The sequence below is a fragment of the Anomaloglossus baeobatrachus genome, chromosome 10 (assembly GCF_048569485.1).
Source record: "Anomaloglossus baeobatrachus isolate aAnoBae1 chromosome 10, aAnoBae1.hap1, whole genome shotgun sequence".
Taxonomy (NCBI): Eukaryota; Metazoa; Chordata; class Amphibia; order Anura; family Aromobatidae; genus Anomaloglossus; species Anomaloglossus baeobatrachus.
Window position 1 is genome coordinate 29,059,811 of NC_134362.1, and position 18,063 is coordinate 29,077,873.

At 41.0% G+C, this 18,063-nt stretch overlaps 1 protein-coding gene across 1 annotated transcript in view; it reads right to left on the reverse strand.

Annotated features, from left to right (window-relative positions):
- Positions 1-18,063, reverse strand: part of SLC17A6 (solute carrier family 17 member 6) — a 54,485-nt gene that overhangs the window by 24,140 nt on the left and 12,282 nt on the right. Inside the window, exons 4-6 of the mRNA XM_075325489.1 lie at positions 5,318-5,432; positions 2,730-2,817; positions 2,557-2,643 (exon numbers count right to left, since the gene is read on the reverse strand). Of these exons, the coding sequence (XP_075181604.1) occupies positions 2,557-2,643; positions 2,730-2,817; positions 5,318-5,432 (290 nt within the window). The remainder of the gene's footprint in view (positions 1-2,556; positions 2,644-2,729; positions 2,818-5,317; positions 5,433-18,063) is intronic.

Here is an 18,063-nt window from a genome sequence, read left to right on the forward strand (position 1 = left end):
TTCCGGGATATGTGTTGCTGTATTTATTCCAGGAAGGCTGCTAATTAAACCACCTAGGTCAGAATTGGAAACGTTTGCAGCTAGGATTGTGTTATTTTTCATGCAATGCATCCTGAAGTCAGTAATTATCATCTGTCCTACTAATCTCACTGCAGGGAGGACAGAACGGACATCTTGTCTTTCTTTATAGTCAGCGAGAACAACACCACAGTCACTTTCTTCCACATATAGCGCCTCCCCTGTTCACAGGTTGTCTGTAGTATTGCAGCTCAACACCTGTAACTCCAATACAGACAATACCAGACACACCATAATCAGGTGTGGCGCTAATTCTGAAAGATGGCGCACAAGTTATTTTTAATATTTTTTATTAAAGAGGATATCAAATGGAAATTGATCTCACATGGTGTCACTGAACTTTTCTATACTTCTAAATAGCAGGTCAGCCTGTAGCACCGCATAACAAAGGTCTTACTATGAGACAAAGCTGGGTGACAACTCCTATGTGACCTAGGATGTTGTCGCAAAAGTTGTCACCCAGCTCTTCAAGAAAGGGTTAATTCAATATGTCCTTGTACTTTGAAACTTCTTGATCTCATTGGATAGATGATGTGATAGACTATCTACAAATAATTTTAATTTAAAGAGTATATTGTATGTGCAAAAAAATCACTTCAAACAGCCAGACATTAGGGGTCTTTCTTTTGTGTAACTTGCTGTTTATACCTGTTGTCACTAACTCCAGAGACACCAATATGGATTACAAGAACTGGGGCCGGGTCTTTGTGTCTCTACAGTAAGTGGGAGTGGGTCTTTATCCCTCTACAGTAAGTGGGAGTGGGTCTTTATCCCTCTACAGTAAGCGGGAGTGGGTCTTTATCCCTCTACAGTAAGCGGGAGTGGGTCTTTAGCTCTCTACAGTAAATGGGGGTGTTTTTATCTCTCTACAGTAAATGGGGGTGTTTTTATCTCTCTACAGTAAATGGGGGTGTTTTTATCTCTCTACAGTAAATGGGGGTGTTTTTATCTCTCTACAGTAAGTGGGGATGGGTCTTTAGCTCTGTACACTAAGTGGGGATGGGTCTTTAGCTCTGTACACTAAGTGGGGATGGGTCTTTAGCTCTGTATAGAAAATGGAGGGTGTTTTTATCTCTCTACAGTAAGTGGGGGTGGCTCTTTAGCCCTCTACAGTAAGTGGGGATGGGTCTTTACCTCTGTATAGAAAATGGAGGGTGATTTTATCTCTTTACAGTAAGTGGGGGTGGTACTTTAGCTCTCTATAGAAAGTGGGGGATGTTTTTAGCTCTCTACAGTAAGTGTTGTTGGGTCTTTACTGCTCTAGAGTAAGTGGAAGTGGGTCTTTAGCTCTCTAAAGTAAGAGAGAGTGGGTCTTTAGTGCTTGAGTGTAAGTGGGGGTGGGTCTTTAGTGCTTGAGTGTAAGTGGGGGTGGGTCTTTAGCTCTCTATAGTATATGGGGGTGGGTCTTTAGCTCTCTATAGTATGTGGGGGTGGGTCTTTAGCTCTCTATAGTAAGTGGGGGTGGGCCTTTAGCTCTCTACAGTAAGTGAGGGTGTGTCTTTAACACTCTACAGTAAGTGGAGGTGGGGCTTTATCACTTTGTAGGAAGCAGGGGTGGATCTTTGTCTCTGCAGGACGTGGGAGTGAGTCTTTGTAAGTAGGGGTTGATGTTTGTCCCTTTACAGGAAGTCCAGGCTTTGTCTCTCTGCAGAAAGTGACGGAAGAACAGAAGAGCTTAATCTTTCTGTAGCAAGCAGGGGTAGATCTTCATCTCTGTGTGAAGAGCGCGTGGGTATTTATCTCTCTGGAGTAATCGGTGGCAGGTCTTTGTCTCTCTACAGGAAGTGGGGGATAGTATTATTCTCAGTACAGTAAGCGGGGGTGGCTCTTTAGCCCTCTACAGTAAGCGGGGGTGGCTCTTTAGCCCTCTACAGTAAGCGGGGGTGGCTCTTTAGCCCTCTACAGTAAGCGGGGGTGGCTCTTTATCACTCATCTCTTTACAGTAAGTAGCATTAGGAGTGGACCTTCGTCCCTTTACAGGAAGTGAGGACAAGTCTTTGTCTCTCTCTGCTCCTGCTTGTCAAACTACAGTTGTGCTCAAAAGTTTACATACCCCTGCAGATTTTATGTTTTCTTGGCCTTTTTTTTAGAGAATATGAATGATAACACACAATCTATTTTTCCGCTCATGGTTAGTGGTTGGGTGAAGCCATTTATTGTCAAACTATTGTGTTTTCTCTTTTCAAATCATAATGACCATCCAATCGACCCTGATCAAAAGTTCTTATACCCTGTGCAGCACTCTTTGAACATTGGAACAATCTGATATTATGTCTGGACACCTTTTGATTTGGGTTTTAGTGATAAGAAAAAATACAATTATATATAATTATTGTGACCCCGTGCAATGGCCAACATAACAATAACTGGTAGGGAGAGGGTTAAGGCTGCAGGAAAATGAGTGATCCGCATGGACCTAGGTGGGCTTAAATCTTAACACCGAATATAAAATATATGCTATATACAGTATATACTTACCATAGACATAGAAAACAGACGACCATCCTGTATATTGCACTAATATCCCAGCTAAAGGCATCGCGATCACCGCCCCCGCATAGGACCCTGGTGAGAGAAAGCAGAGCCGTAAGACAGTCGCCCATAGCAAAAAGCAAATTACAAGATGTCTTAATAATTGGTTAAGTATTTACCACAAAAGGAGGTGGTCGCCAGACGGCTTCTTTCTAGCGGAGGAGCCCACTTACTCCATATTCCATGGCAGGCGGGGTAGGTGACACCCTGGAAAGGTTACACAGCAATGATAGCAATTTATTCTATAAATATTATAATGCGGTGTAATAAGATGTCATAACTATATTATAAATTACAATATAACGATAAAATGTAACAGAATGTAACAATACAAAATGATAAGTTACGATGCAATATAACAAGTCATAGAATAACTTAAAATATAATATTACGTAACATAAAAATATAATGTGATGAAATATAAAGTTTAATAGAATATAATATAATGAAATTAACACAAAATATAATATAATATAACACAATAAAATACAAAATTAAATTGCACTTTAAAGGGAATGTGCCATAAGTAATGATGACCTGCGGCTTAATTCAGGTTGTCATGGGAGCTATATATTTTTTTTTATATTTATTTTTCATATCAAGATCTGTGTTGAAAAGAAAAATCAGAAATCTTGCAAACTTCAAGCTGGCCACTGCGGCTAATCTAAACTACAGGAAATGTAAATGCACACATTAGCAGCAGTAGTTTGATTCAGAGCCTTTTATATTGAAGCATCTAATGAGCGTGTGCAAAGGTCATTGTGAAGGGAGGAGGAGGTGAGCTGTGACATTACCTATTATGGATGGTGGATTCTGTTTTATCAGCTGTTTATAGAGGTGTTATCAGCCATTGTACAGGAGGAGGAAGTAAGCTGTGACACCACCAATTGTGATTGGTGGATGCTGTTTTATCAGCTGTGTATAGAAGTGTTATCAGTCATTGTTCAGGGGGAGGAGGTGAACTGTGACATCACCTATTGTGGATGGTGGATTCTGTATTATCTACTGTATATAGAGGTGTTATCACTGATTGTGCAGGAGGAGGAAGTGAGCTATGACACCACCTATTGTGATTGGTGGAATCTGTTATCAGCTGTTTATAGAGGTGTTATCAGTCATTGTACAGGAGGAAGTGAGCTGTGACACCACCTATTGTGATTGGTGGATCCTATTTTATCAGCTGTTTATAGAGGTGTTGCCTTTTATTATAAACTAACTTTTGATGATAATGAGACTGCTTAAAATGATAAAGAATAAGAATTGTGAGTATAAAATAGCCCTAGTGGCCGGTGCGGAAATTGCAAAATGTATTTCTATTTTTTTTTCCTAAGTACAGGTTGTGATAATAATAATAATAATAATAATAATAATAATAATAATAATAATAATAATAATAAAAACAACATTGCTAAAAATTATAAAAATATACATTTAACACAAAAATCTGACTTAAACAATAGGTCATATAATATTCTGATTAAGTTTTCCCTTAAATTATGATCCATTTATAAGTCTAACTTTTCCCTGTATCTCTCTTAATATGAGATATGAGATATTGAATGTTGAGATATCATGTGTTGTTAGTCTATTTTGATGGACTGTTTTTTTAGTGAGGTGGGGGAATGGTGTTCCTTCCATATCACATGCATTGCAATGTGGTATATGCAGCAGTAAGTGATGATCCTTAAAGGGGTTATGCGCAACTATTTTTTTTTTTTACTATGGGCCTAGGAACTAATAGGCAGGTAGTTACTAACTACCTGCCTCTTCTGGCGCCAATCTCTGCCAGTTCAGAGCAGTCACAGATCGCTCCTACAAGCAAATCTGCGGCACCTGCTGATGTTACGTCGACAGAGCAGCTACTTCTCTTTTGCGCAACTCCGTTGACGGGGAGTGACTACTGACATCATGATGATTGACAGCCGGCTCCCCACTGCTTAGTTAGAAGTCATGCCCTGTCAACAGAGCAGCTCGGAAGAAGAGCTTCTCAGTTGACATGAAGCAGCAGAATCCCCAGCCAGAGCAGTCCATGACAGCTCTGATCCGACACTGGGCTGACAGGCAGTTAGCAACTACCTGCCTATTACTTCTTAGGCCAATGGTTCCGGATAACCCCTTTAAAGCAGCTCTGTATATCTCAGCTGCGTAGATACCTAAGAATGTGACATGGGGTTATTGAGTAATGTGCACTAGGAATAGTTTTTCTAGATTACTGAGTATGGAGTCACAATGGGTCTAATGCCATAAGGACACACAGCAACATTCAATGGCTGCAGCGGTTAGGCTCAATGGAGACTGGTGGAAAGTGGTAGTGCAAGGCAGGAGGAGAACTTTCTTTGTAGGTATATTTTGATTTTTTTTGTATTTTGCAAGTTTTTTCTATGTTGGTAAAATGTAAAGTATGTAAAAATCTGCCCAGTAGTTTAAGACACACCTTGGGAAAACTAATAGACTCCATTATATTTATTCCAGGCTCCTCGGGGGCGGAGCAAGACAGTGATAAACTATCTTCAATGAGAGAGTCATTGTGTCTGGCTATACTAGTTCTGTCTGGATAGTTGCTTTAATGACACGTTGCTGCAGCTGATCTAGGATCCGTCCCCTGGAGACACTTGTACCATTCGTTATTTCATCAAAGATATTGTACAGGAGATTTTTCCTCCCACAGTTTGACAAATTAATCTGCAGTGAATCAGGAAATCAATACCTCCACAAGCCCTTGTAGGATCCTTACGAAGATCACACACCCAAAATGCACTCGGGCCGCAGACGGAATAAGCATGTTTAAAGTGGAGGTGAGCACTATGGCCGCACCGAACACCCTGGAACGTCAAGAATAAAACAACAGTTAATGGGGGCAAAACAGAACTACAAGAAGTAAAAGTGCATTTATAGGTTAACTTAAAGGAAAAGTCAGGTATAAAAAAAAAAAAAAATCAACCACCAGATGTATCACCACTGACGGACACAGACAGAAGAGGCCCCTATGGAGGAACAATCAATGAGCCCTTTATAGTCCAATATCTCATCGTAATGCACAATTCCACTTGCTTTGGAGCTGGATGCAGCCCCTTAGACCCCTATGCGTTTGCACCAATGACACCTCCACCCCTATGTATCACTGCTGTAATTCATATAATCTGTATTACAATGTCACGTAAAGACTAAGGGAAGTCTAGCGTACGGCGCAACACAACAAAATAAGGGGTACACCGGGGAACTAACACCGGTGGGGCCTAGCACTAGTGAGGTGGAAGGTGGTACACCTCCTGCTCTCACCTGCAGCTGTACCCTGTACTCCTAGCCAGTCCCTATATAGGCTCAGCACCTGTCGTCAAACAGGATACCTAAGACCCTGGCAGACCCTGTAACAACCCTGGCTAGTGAGCTGGCAGGTGAGGGACGCTAGCCCCCCTGCTGCACTAATACAACACCAGGGGAAGGGAAGACAGACAGGGGATAAGAACAAAAGACAAAAGGTCTAACACACGGCTGCAGTCTGAACCAGAACTGCAACCTACTCAGCAACTTGCGATAAGGGCTCCACCAGCTCCTTCCACCTCAAGGCCTAGCTTCCAAATGGATCAGAATACCCAGAACCCTCTACTGGGACTGGGAGTGGTCCCAAACCGGAAGCACCTGAGGAGAGGTAATGACAATGCTGCTTGTAAGGATAAACTGACTGCGTCCAGGATGAGTTGGAACGACACCTCACCGATCCCGAAAATGGGGGCACAAAGTTCTCAGTGTGTTTCCCATTGAATGGAGCAGGGGTCATATATGCTCACTATCACTTCATTCTCAGGGGGACTCCGGGACCCCCGTTCGTGATACGTGCTCCAGTCCCAGTGGTCAGATCCTCAGCTAATTTGTATTTATCATCCGTGATGTGGATCGGCGACATATGTCATTTCCATGACAAGTGATTTATTCATTGTGCAGCCAATGTTTATTCTGAGACACAGAGTTAATCCTCTGTAGCTTCGTTGGTTGGAGAAAGTTTTAGTATCTCTGCTAATTTATAAACTGAATTTGCTTTTGATCTGCGTCAAGGATCAAACTCCTCAATACAAGTCGTTGGGTCAGTCAAAAACTTGAACAGGGCACTGACGAGATTGTAGTTGCATCTCTGTGCCATCCACTTTTCAAATTGTCTCTTCAGGGAGGAAGTTGACGAACTCTGGTGCCACCTATTGGAGGTAGCTATCCTAAAAGTCATTAGTGACCCTTTAACGAGCCTAGTCATATGACTTAGGATTCATGCCAGATGAGAACCTCAATTCGCAGACAGAGTGTTGTGGGATGATTTTACCTTGTCAGTGCAACGTATGAGATCTGATCTCAGCTCGTCTTCTTCCTCACTAAAGAGACAATGTGCATATTGCCCAGAGGAGCATTGCGGCTTAAAGTCTTCTCACCACTGGCATGCTGGAATGGTGTGTCAGTCTCCGCAAAGAGAAAGGTTTTCCCCTTAGACCCCATTATACCTTCTTATATAGCCAGATAAGATCTCATACTTTGCACTGACGAAAAATAACCATCCAAAACACCGTGTCTGCAAATTGAGGTTCTGATCTGGCATAAATCCTAAGTCATATGCCAAGGCTTGTTAAAGGGTCACTAATGACTTTTAGGATTGCTGCTTCCAATAGGTGATGCTAGAGTTCATCTACTTCCTCCCTGAAGAGAATTTGCATATTTCATAGAGAAGCATTGCAGCTTAAAGTCTCCTCACCACTGGCATGCTGGAATGATGTGTCAGTCTCCGCAAGGAGAATAGCTTCCCCTTTAGACCCAGTCTTAGCCTCTCATACAGCCAGATCAGATCTCATACTATGCACTGACAAGGGACAACCATCCTGAAACACCGTGTATGCAAATTGAGGTTCTGATCTGGCATAATCCTAAGTTATATGAAAAGGCTCGTTAAAGGGTCACTAATGACTTTTAGGATTCCTACTTCCAATAGGTGATGCTAGAATTTGTCTACTTCCTCAGTGAAGAGACAATTTACATATTTCCCAGAAGAACATTGCAGCTTAAAGTCTCCTCACCACTGACATGCCAGAACCTTGTGTCAGTCTCCGCAAGGAGAATAGCTTCCGCTTTAGATTCCGTCTTAGCCGCTCACACAGGCAGATCAGATCTCATACATTGATGGTAAAAACGACACACTAACTGTGACACCCTAGCCTATCAGGTCGTCACAGGGTATTGTGCAATCTGCCCTTCCGCACAGTATCCAAGTCCTCCTTGGTTACGGATCCCTGTCCTTTGGTGTTGCTAAGAGCAGAGCCAGTCAAAACCCTAGAAACACTTTACACCGAACCCACGAGACACACCATTAGGGGGCCTGAAGGGAATAGGTCAACCCACTTGGGGGGGTTGGTAGGGAAGAGTCAGAAGTGTTAGAGGAGGAGAAGTGAGAGGAGGTCAGGAGCCGGGCTCCCTGCAAATACTAGGTGGCAGACATTCGTCTGGGCCTGGTAGGAACTGGAACGCCGGTCGCAGGGAATCGTGTCAAGGGGCACGGATCTGCCAAGGAGGGCAGCCGGCGGCCTTGAGCTATCTCCGGGCAGGGGCCATGACACGACGGGGTACGTGGACCCTAGGCCGGGAAGTAGCTTCACGCAGCCCGGTAAATTTACCCGACGAGGGTGAAGTCTTCAAGATTGATCCTCCACCCGCTCCAAAATCGGGGTACTAGCGCAACGATGGGATATGACTTTCCCAATACATAGTCCATAAAATCCCAAGCGTGAATCCTGAGAGCAAGCTCACTCCATTAGCCATACGGGTGAGCGGGACCCGACTAGTTCTATACTACAGGGTCCAAATAGTGAAGAAAGTGCCACAGAAAAGGTCACAGGCTAACAAGCAACACCAAAGGGCACGGATCCACGTGTGTCCCTCCCTGCTGCAACGGTGCTCAGAATTCTGGTTTACAAGTTGTCGGTGTCAGTATTCTTGGACTGAGTGAGTACGCAGAAAACCCTTTCCTCCCCAACGGCACCCCTGCACTACCATCACCGGGCCCCGGGGCAAACAACCCCTACCCACGGAGGGGTTAAACATCTTGCTGCCATACCACCGCCACCGGGCTCTCCCAACAGCAGCGGTGGTACTCCATCTTACCACGCACCGTGGGTGTCGGCACGAACTTCCAATCCCCCTGTACATATCCCCCCTTTTAAATTCTAGTGTCCGCACGACCCTCTCCCCGGGTCCGGAGACCCCTCGAGCCACCGCGGTTCCGGATCCGAGCAGCTCAGCCGCTGACACAGGGGCGGTACCCCAGCACTGTTGAAAAAAAAAGGTTCGAAACACTGATGAAATCATACTCATTGCATATTCACTGTATCGTGGACCCGGAAGCAAGTGTGACCTCAGGATCGCAGATAGCAGCGCCGGGGACAGGTGAGTAAAAAGTTCCTGCTCTCCGTGTGCTATCACGGATAGCACACGGAGATCACACGTGTGCGAAAATCATGACACAGGCAGTGCCATACGCACCTTCAACATGTCCGTGAAAAACTTGTCTGTTTTTCACTGATGTGTGCAGGAGGCCTTATAAAAACAAAAAATTCATCTGAATAGGCACAGTTCAATACCTTATTTCTCCTGTGGGGGCGCTAGAACACTTGCCACCTGGATTCCCCATTGGGAACAGCTGATTTCTTGGGTTCCCAACAAGGGGACACTTTGTGATCAGATATTATCAATGGGGCCTTCTGACAAGTAGGGATTTTACAAAAGCAGAGATCCCCTTTTTCAATTGATATTGTCCTTTTTGGTGGACATTTTCCAATATTATTTATATTAAAACCGTGACCTTGAAGGGCACCTTAATCTCCTGAAATGGAAATTACAAGCAGATTGCGCTGCGATGTTTACGGAGAACAAAAAACTGTGAATAGCGAGAAAATCAGTCATACGTATTGCCATTGATTATATCATCCAGCCGCCACCTGTGCCCCACACCGACCCATGGGGCCTAGAAGAACGAGTGCCTGTGACATCATATCCCCGAGGCCCCTGACAAATATATACATGACAGAATGGGATAAATATAGCGTACAGCCTAATTACCTGGTTGCACCTCTACACTTGGAGAATCATGCACCGAGTTCTCAGAAAGAGTCATTGTAGCCCATGGTGGTTACCATTCTTCAGTTGTAATTTGTGATCTACCAGCTTTTCTATGTCCTGTCTTCATATTGTTGTCTTAAGCTTTGTACACCTATACTTTAAGTCTTGGTGCACATGTTGTATTTCTGACTTGCAGATTTGGTGCAGAAAATAATCTGCAGCATGTCAATTCTTGGTGTGCTTTTGCAGCGTTTTGCACCCACTGACTTCAATGAAATCAGTAAAAAATGCTATAAAAACAGGTATAAAAATGATGAGCGATGACATTCCTAACGCCACCACTTTTCAGAGTGATGAGCGGTGACGTTCCTGACATCACCGCTCATCAGTGTCCCTGGTCTCAAGCTGCGCAACAAGAGCCAAAAGCGGCTGGTGCTCAAAGTCTATGGAGCCTCATTTTGATGCCCCAGCCTTTGATGCAGGAAATTGTGGAATGTTTTGGGAACTGCAAGACATCGGAGCTGGGAACTTGGATTTCTAATAAGTTGGTGAACAAGGGACAGTGTCTTGTTTTTATTTCTCTATTTCTAGGTCTTTCAGGTTTCAATTTGTGGACTGCGGCGGAATCCGGACTGCGGCGGAATCCTTGGTCTGCGGCAGAATCCTTGGACTGCGGAGGAATCCTTGGACTGCGGAGGAATCCTTGGACTGCGGAGGAATCCTTGGACTGCGGAGGAATCCTTGGACTGCGGCGGAATCCTTGGACTGCGGAGGAATCCTTGGACTGTGGCGGAATCCTTGGACTGTGGCGGAATCCTTGGACTGCGGAGGAATCCTTGGACTGCGGAGGAATCCTTGGACTGCGGTGGAATCCTTCGACTGCGGCGGAATCCTTGGACTGCGGCGGAATCCTTGGACTGCGGCGGAATCCTTAGACTGCGGAGGAATCCTTGGACTATGGTGGAATCCTTGGACTACGGCGGACCAGCATGTTTTCTGTTTTTTTTAATTAAATGGTGAACCAGGGGGAAAGAGTAGGGGAGTGTTGTTTTTTTTTTTCAATTAAGTCATTTTTGTGTGTGTGTTTTTTTTGTCTTACTGGATTAGTAATGGGGGTATCTGATAGATGCCTCTCCATTACTAACCCCTAGGCTTGATGCCAGCTGACATTACACAGCTGGGACATTAACTTATATTACCATTACCCTAATTGCCACCATACCACGGCAATCAGGGAGAGCCATGGTGAAGCGCCACAACTGGAGTATCTAATGTGACGCTCCACTTCTGAGGTGGCTGTGGGCTGATCTATTTAGGCTGGGAAGGGTCCGACAACCTTGGATCTTCCCAACCTGATAATACCAGTCCCTGGTCTCAAGCTGCGCAACAAGAGCCAAAAGCGGCTGCTGCTCAAAGTCTATGGAGCCTCATTTTGATGCCCCAGCCTTTGATGCAGGAAATTGTGGAATGTTTTGGGAACTGCAAGACATCGGAGCTGGGAACTTGGTTTCTTATAAGTTGGTGAACAAGGGACAGTGTCTTGTTTTAATTTCTCTATTTCTAGGTCTTTCAGGTTTCAATTTGTGGAATGCGGCGGAATACTTGGATTGCGGCGGAATACTTGGACTGCGGCGGAATCCTTGGTCAGCGGCAGAATCCTTGGTCTGCGGCAGAATCCTCGGACTGCGGCGGAATCCTTGGACTGCGGCGGAATCTTAGGACTGCAGAAGAATCCTCGGACTGCGGTGGAATGCTCGGACTGCGGCGGAATGCTCGGACTATGGTGGAGCAGTATGATTTTGTTTTTTTTATTAAATGGTGAACCAGGGGGGAAGTATGGGGAGTGTTTTTTTTCAAGTAAGTAATTTTTGTGTGTGTTTTTTTGTCTTACTGGATTAGTAATGGGGGTATCTGATAGATGCCTCTCCATTACTAACCCCTGGACTTGATGCCAGCTGAGATTACACAGCTGACATCAACCCCAATTACCATTACCCCAATTGCCACCGTACCAGGACAATCCAGAAGAGCCGGTGCAAAACACCACAATTGGAGCATCTAATGTGGCGCGCCACTTCTGGGTGGGTCTGCAGGCTGATATTTTTATGCTGGGAAAGGCCCAAACAATCTTGGACCTTCCCAACCTGATAATACCAGCCCCCAGCTGTCTCCTTTCCCTTTGCTGGTTATCAAAAATAGTGGGGACCCCAAGTCATTTTATTCATTCATTTTTTTTAATCCTAAAAAGCTGTCCAATAAGCTCCACAGAGTGCAATTTTATCTGAAGGTTGTGTAATTCTATATCTATATGTCTCTGTCTGTCTATGTATTTCTAATATCCATCTACTATCTATCTCTACAGCATTCATTTATGTCCAAAAATCCCAGAAAAATGCAGGTGAAAACGCAGCAAAAACAAGACAAAAAAAGTGAGTTTTTGCTGCTGCGCTTTTCATGCCAAGAGATACAGCAAAGGCGCAGAAATTTCTGCAACCAAATAGTCAACATGTGCATTTACTTCCTAATGTAAAACTAATCAACTTTCTTAGTAGTTTTCATTTCCAAATTTTTACCATAATACTGCAAGGTCTGTAAGTTCTTTATCTAATTGAGCGATCCTCAAAAATGTTACAAATCCATCAGAGCTGCTCCTGGTTGTCACAGTTCAATCTGCTCTCCCCTTCCTTCTCTTATTAGTAGAGATAGCAGCAAAGAAGTGGTTGTAGACAACATGGACGGAGGGTAAAGCATCTATAGTCTCGGGGAGGGCAGAAAACAAATGAGGAAAGCAAATGAAAAGGAAATCATTCCAGGATAGAAGCTGTGCTGATCAAGGAGCTAATGAAGGCAGCAGCACTCTGTATACACAAAGACCTCACATTCAGCCTGTATTACTCAGAAAGACAGTCATGTGTTGACATGACTAGACCTTTGAAGCCAATCAGCAGCCACAGCAGTGACCTTAATGGTGTTGACATATCACCGATAAAGTCAATGATTGGCTGCAATGACCACATGTTGTGTGGGCACATCATTGATGGAGCCTGGCAGGGGACCATGGAAGCATTGGCACAAGAGAGGCAGAAAAAGAGGTAAGGTGTCCATTACTTTTGCAACTGTATACTATACTATGTTGTTGGGTGTTTTTTTACGTCATGGTGTCAACTCTTAATGGTTCCAATTTAATCCATGGCATTCAGTGGAATTGAGTTTCAAAACTGTAGAGTTCAGCATATTTCTTCCATAGCAATTTCAGTCCTCACTTGGTGGACAGGTGTCACAGTTGACAGAAAACCCTGTGGTGTCCGGCTGCAGAAGGTCGATGCGCTTTGCTGCACAACCTGCTCCTTGAGATTACATCCTTTCCTCTGTGGTGTGAATGGAGTTTTCTGTGTCTTATCTGTCAGGGTTTACTCTTTCCCCTTTAGGACCCTGTGGAGATCTTTTCCTTTCAGCTGCTAATCATTATCCCTCACCCTCTGTGTCTTTATATACCTGATTTCCCTTTGGTATGATGCTGGTGAGAGAGTTAGTTTCTATACAGTCGTGGAGATATGTTGCATGTTTCAGTTCCTCCCCCTAAGTCACAAGTTGTTTGTTTTCCATGTGTTGAGCAGAAGAAATACGGCACTCCCTCAGGAAGGGGTGGTGCATGGGAAGGGTCCCACCCCATATACATAAAATGGAAAGAACCCGGCACTCTGACCAAAGATACTGTGCCAAATATACACAGCTCCAGAGAAATTCTTCACCAACTCACCAGCGCACCGTTCCCTTCTGTCCTCCAGGATCCAAGACGAGTGTATGTTTAATAAAGGTCCTACTGACCGAAACGTCACCTGTATTACACCCGTGAGCTACCATTAAAACAAGTATATTTGACACAGCATCTTTGGTCTGAGCACCGGGTTCTTTCCATTTTATGTTTTCCCTGTGTGTTCTTTAGGACTTACTGGGGTTGACTAGCGCTCATCCCACCCATTCATTACCTAGGGCCCAGTTGAGGGTCAGCCAGAGTCTAGGTATCCTGCAGGGCGCATAGGTGCAGAACTAAAGACGTCAGAGGAGCCAGAGGAAGATTTGATCAGGGGACACCATCTCCCCCTTCCCTACACACAGGGTTTCCCTCTCCCCTCTCCTCCCTTTTTGTTGTTCGACCGGTATTTCCCCATACCTAGCATGACACAGGGGCAGCTTGTTGCTAAAACCAAAAATTGTTTTTACAAAGTTAAATAGGTGTGGTCAAAGTTCTTCTTTGGATGTCACATGGCTGGAACTACAAAAAACAACCTAACACCCTAATTACCCCTCTAATACATATGACAACATCTTAGGGTCAGCCCCAAAATCTAACGTCATCCTTCAACGCTTCAGAGAATCGTTTCCATTTGCAGAATTCGGCTTCTAGATCCTTGACCATGGAAACCCAAAGTGAAAACTGTCCTACAGTCGACATTGCCACCATAGGGGAATGCACTTAGTACTGTTCAGTATGAGGCGAGATTGTCATGATCCGGCACTTTGTGAAGTCTATTAATTTTCACCAGCAGCTGAAATAGCCAAAGTTAGGATTGAGGTCCTTTTATTACATAACTAGGCCCTTTGGCATATAATGTGGAAGTTTTAATAGTATGGCCTTTATTTTGCTTGGCTTAGAAGACTTTGACCTCTTGTCTTCCTGAAGAAGGATTACACAGAAATGTAAACACTCGGCTGATTTCCTCCCAAAACAGCGCCACTCCAGGCTGTGTGTGGTATTGCAGCTCAGCCCTATTCACATGGTATAATAACCAAGCCTGTTGAGGTTTACAGGCCTAATCTTATTCTGTATGCAAAAACAAAGGCCATCCCTGCAGATGAATATCCTGCACTTCAGTGCAACCGGTATTTAGCTCATTCATACACATAATTGGATAACATTGGGGTATATTATTACAGAGCTGACCCAAGAGAGTGAAAAACCTCCCTCTGGGTAATTAGAAATAAACTAGTTCATACGATACTGGTGTGATAATTATTGCTATGTAAAAAAAAAAAAATGCTAATTTAAATAATAATAATAGTAATAAATATTTTAAATATTTATTTTCTATATTAATTATATGATCAATTCATATTAATATTGATTTATTATTAATATTATTGAAATTAATTATTTAAATAAATTCTTATTCTTATTATTTTATATCTCATTATTATATTAGCCATTATTACAAATGTATTTATGTTGATTTTTTTTAAATGTACAAAACAAATATACAGCACATTATATATAAAATTAGAAATAAGTATTTATAGTTATTTCCTTTTTTCCCCACAAATCAGTAATTTGTTTTATTTTTTAAAAAAAATGTAATTTCTTTTCATTAATGTAAATAATCATTTTATATCCTATTATTATATTAGCCATTATTACAAATTTATTTTATGTTGATTTTTTTAATTTTTTTTATTTATAAAATAAATATACATTATATGTAAAAGTCAAAATAAGTATTTGTATTTATAGTTATTTTTACTTGTTTTATTCTCCCACAAATCAGTATTTTTAATAATTTTTTCCACTTTTTTTTTATTGAATTTTAAATAATATATCTCATTATTATACTAACCATTATCACAAATGGATTTTATAAGTTGATTTTTTAAAATTTACAAAATAAATCTACATTATATATATATATATATATATATATATATATATATATATATATATATATATATATATATATATATATATATATATATATATATATATATACACACATAAAATATATATTTACCTTGTAAATGTAAAAAAAAAAATCATCTTATATAATACATTTGTGATCATGGCTAATATAATAAAGAGACATATTATTATAATTATATATATATATATATATATATATATATATATATATATATATATATATATGTCGAAATAATTATCTGTATTTATTTTTAATATTTACTTTTTTTTACAAATTATTTTTTCTATTTTAAATTTTTTCACAATTTTTTTACAATTGTTTTAATTTTGATATATTTTATGTATATATATATATATATATATATATATATATATACATAAAATATATTTACCTTGTAAATGTAAAAAAAAAATCATCTTATATAAGACATTTGTGATCATGGCTAATATAATAAATAATATAATATTATTATTATAATATATATATATATATATATATATATATATATATATATATATATATGTCGAAATAATTATCTGTATTTATTTTTAATATTTACTTTTTTTTACAAATTATTTTTTCTATTTTTAATTTTTTCACAATTTTTTTACAATTGTTTTAATTTTGATTCCTTTTCTTTTAATGTAAATAATATTAATTTATATTTTTACAAATTTGTTATGTTTAATATTTTTTTATTTACAAAATAAATATTATATATAGAAATCGAAATAAGTATTTTTATTTTTACATTTTTTTTTCAAATTTTTACTTTTTTTTAACAATTTTGATTTCTTTTTTTTTACAATGTAATATTGCAGTAATTTTTATATCCATTTTTTTTTATATTAAATCCAATAAGCAGATCACACTGGGAATGAGTACATTAGCATAGGCAAACTTTGTTTTAGACCCTCCGGAACGTTTTTGATTTGCAAAGACAATTGTATAAAATGAAGACGTGTGTCAAGAAACCACATAAAATAGAAGAAGTCTTACAGGGCAGCAGGCCTGATGAAGCCGGAGCATTATTATTCTATAGTAGATTCTTTTCACCTTTCAATCTAATAAAAAAAAAAAAAAAATCCGCTTTTCTTCATTACGGCCGCACATCTGAGACTCGCTCATATTGAACTGAATCCCCTGTGATTCATTAAAACAGGAAAATGTCTATATTACTAGAGGAAGACAAAGGCCCCGGCGTGGAGCATATGGTAAGTAGCAAGTGCTGAATGAGGATTAAGGCTGTCGTGTGGCCGACACGGGAAGCCCCTTCTTGTCCTTTAAAATGGTGGCGGACAAAAGCCCGGCCTCTTCACGGCCACTGCAGCCTAATAGGAAACCCATTGAAAAAAACATTCTCATTGATCAACCTCAGATAAAACAATAACGTTCTGAGATGCATTAAATTCTCATTGCAGATCAATTCACTCCATTGTGTAATTAGATGCTACAAACCGCTATATATATAATATATATATATATATATACACACACATATACACATACATACATACACACACACACACACACAGTATATATATATATATATATATATATATATATATATATATATATATATATTCTATTTTTCTTATTTTTTCTCATTTATATTAGATGTGAATTACAGTGGGTGCAGAAAATATTCAGACCCCTTTATAAATTTTTCACTCTGTTTCATTGCAGCCATTTGGTAAAATTCAAAAAAGTTCTTTTTTTTCTCATTAATGTACCCTCTGCACCCCATCCCCCATCCCCCATCTTGACAGAAAACAAAACAAATGTAGAAATGTTTGCAATTTATTAAACAAGAAAAACTGAAATATCACATGGTCATAAGTATTCAGCCCCTTTGCTCAGACACTCATATGTAAGTCACATGCTGTCCATTTCCTTGTGATCCTCCGTCAGATGGTTCTACTCCTTCATTGGAGTGCAGCCGTGTGTAATTAAACTGATAGGACGTGATTTGGAAAGGCGCACACCTGTCTATATAAGACCTCACAGCTCACAGTGCATGTCACACCAAATGAGAATCATGAGGTCAAAGGAGCTCAGAGACAGAATTGTGGCAAGGCACAGATCTGGCCAAGGTTACAAAAGAATTTCTGCAGTACTCAAGCTTCCTAAGAGCATAGTGGCCTCCATAATCCTTAAATGGAAGAAGTTTGGGACCACCAGAACTCTTCCTAGACCTGGCCGTCCAGCCAAGCTTAGCAATCGTGGGAGAAGAGCCTTGGTGAGAGAGGTAAAGAAGAACCCCAAGATCACTGTGGCTGAGCTCCAGAGATACAGGAGGGGGATGGGAGAAAGTTTCACAAAGTCAACTATCACTGCAACCTCCACCAGTCGGGCCTTTTTGGCAGAGTGGCCTGACGGAAGCTTCTCCTCAGTGCAAGACATATAAAAGCCCCATAGAGTTTCCCAAAAAACACATGAAGGACTTCCAGACTATGAGAGATAAGACTCTCTGGTCTGATGAGACGAAGATAGAACTTTTTGGTGATAATTCTAAGCGGTATGTGTGGAGAAAACCAGGCACTACTCATCCCCTGCCCAATACAATCCCAACAGTGAAACATGGTGGTGGCAGCATCATGCTATGGGGGCAGGGAAAGACTATGAGAAATAGGATACTCTGGTCTGATGAGACGAAGATAGAACTTTTTGG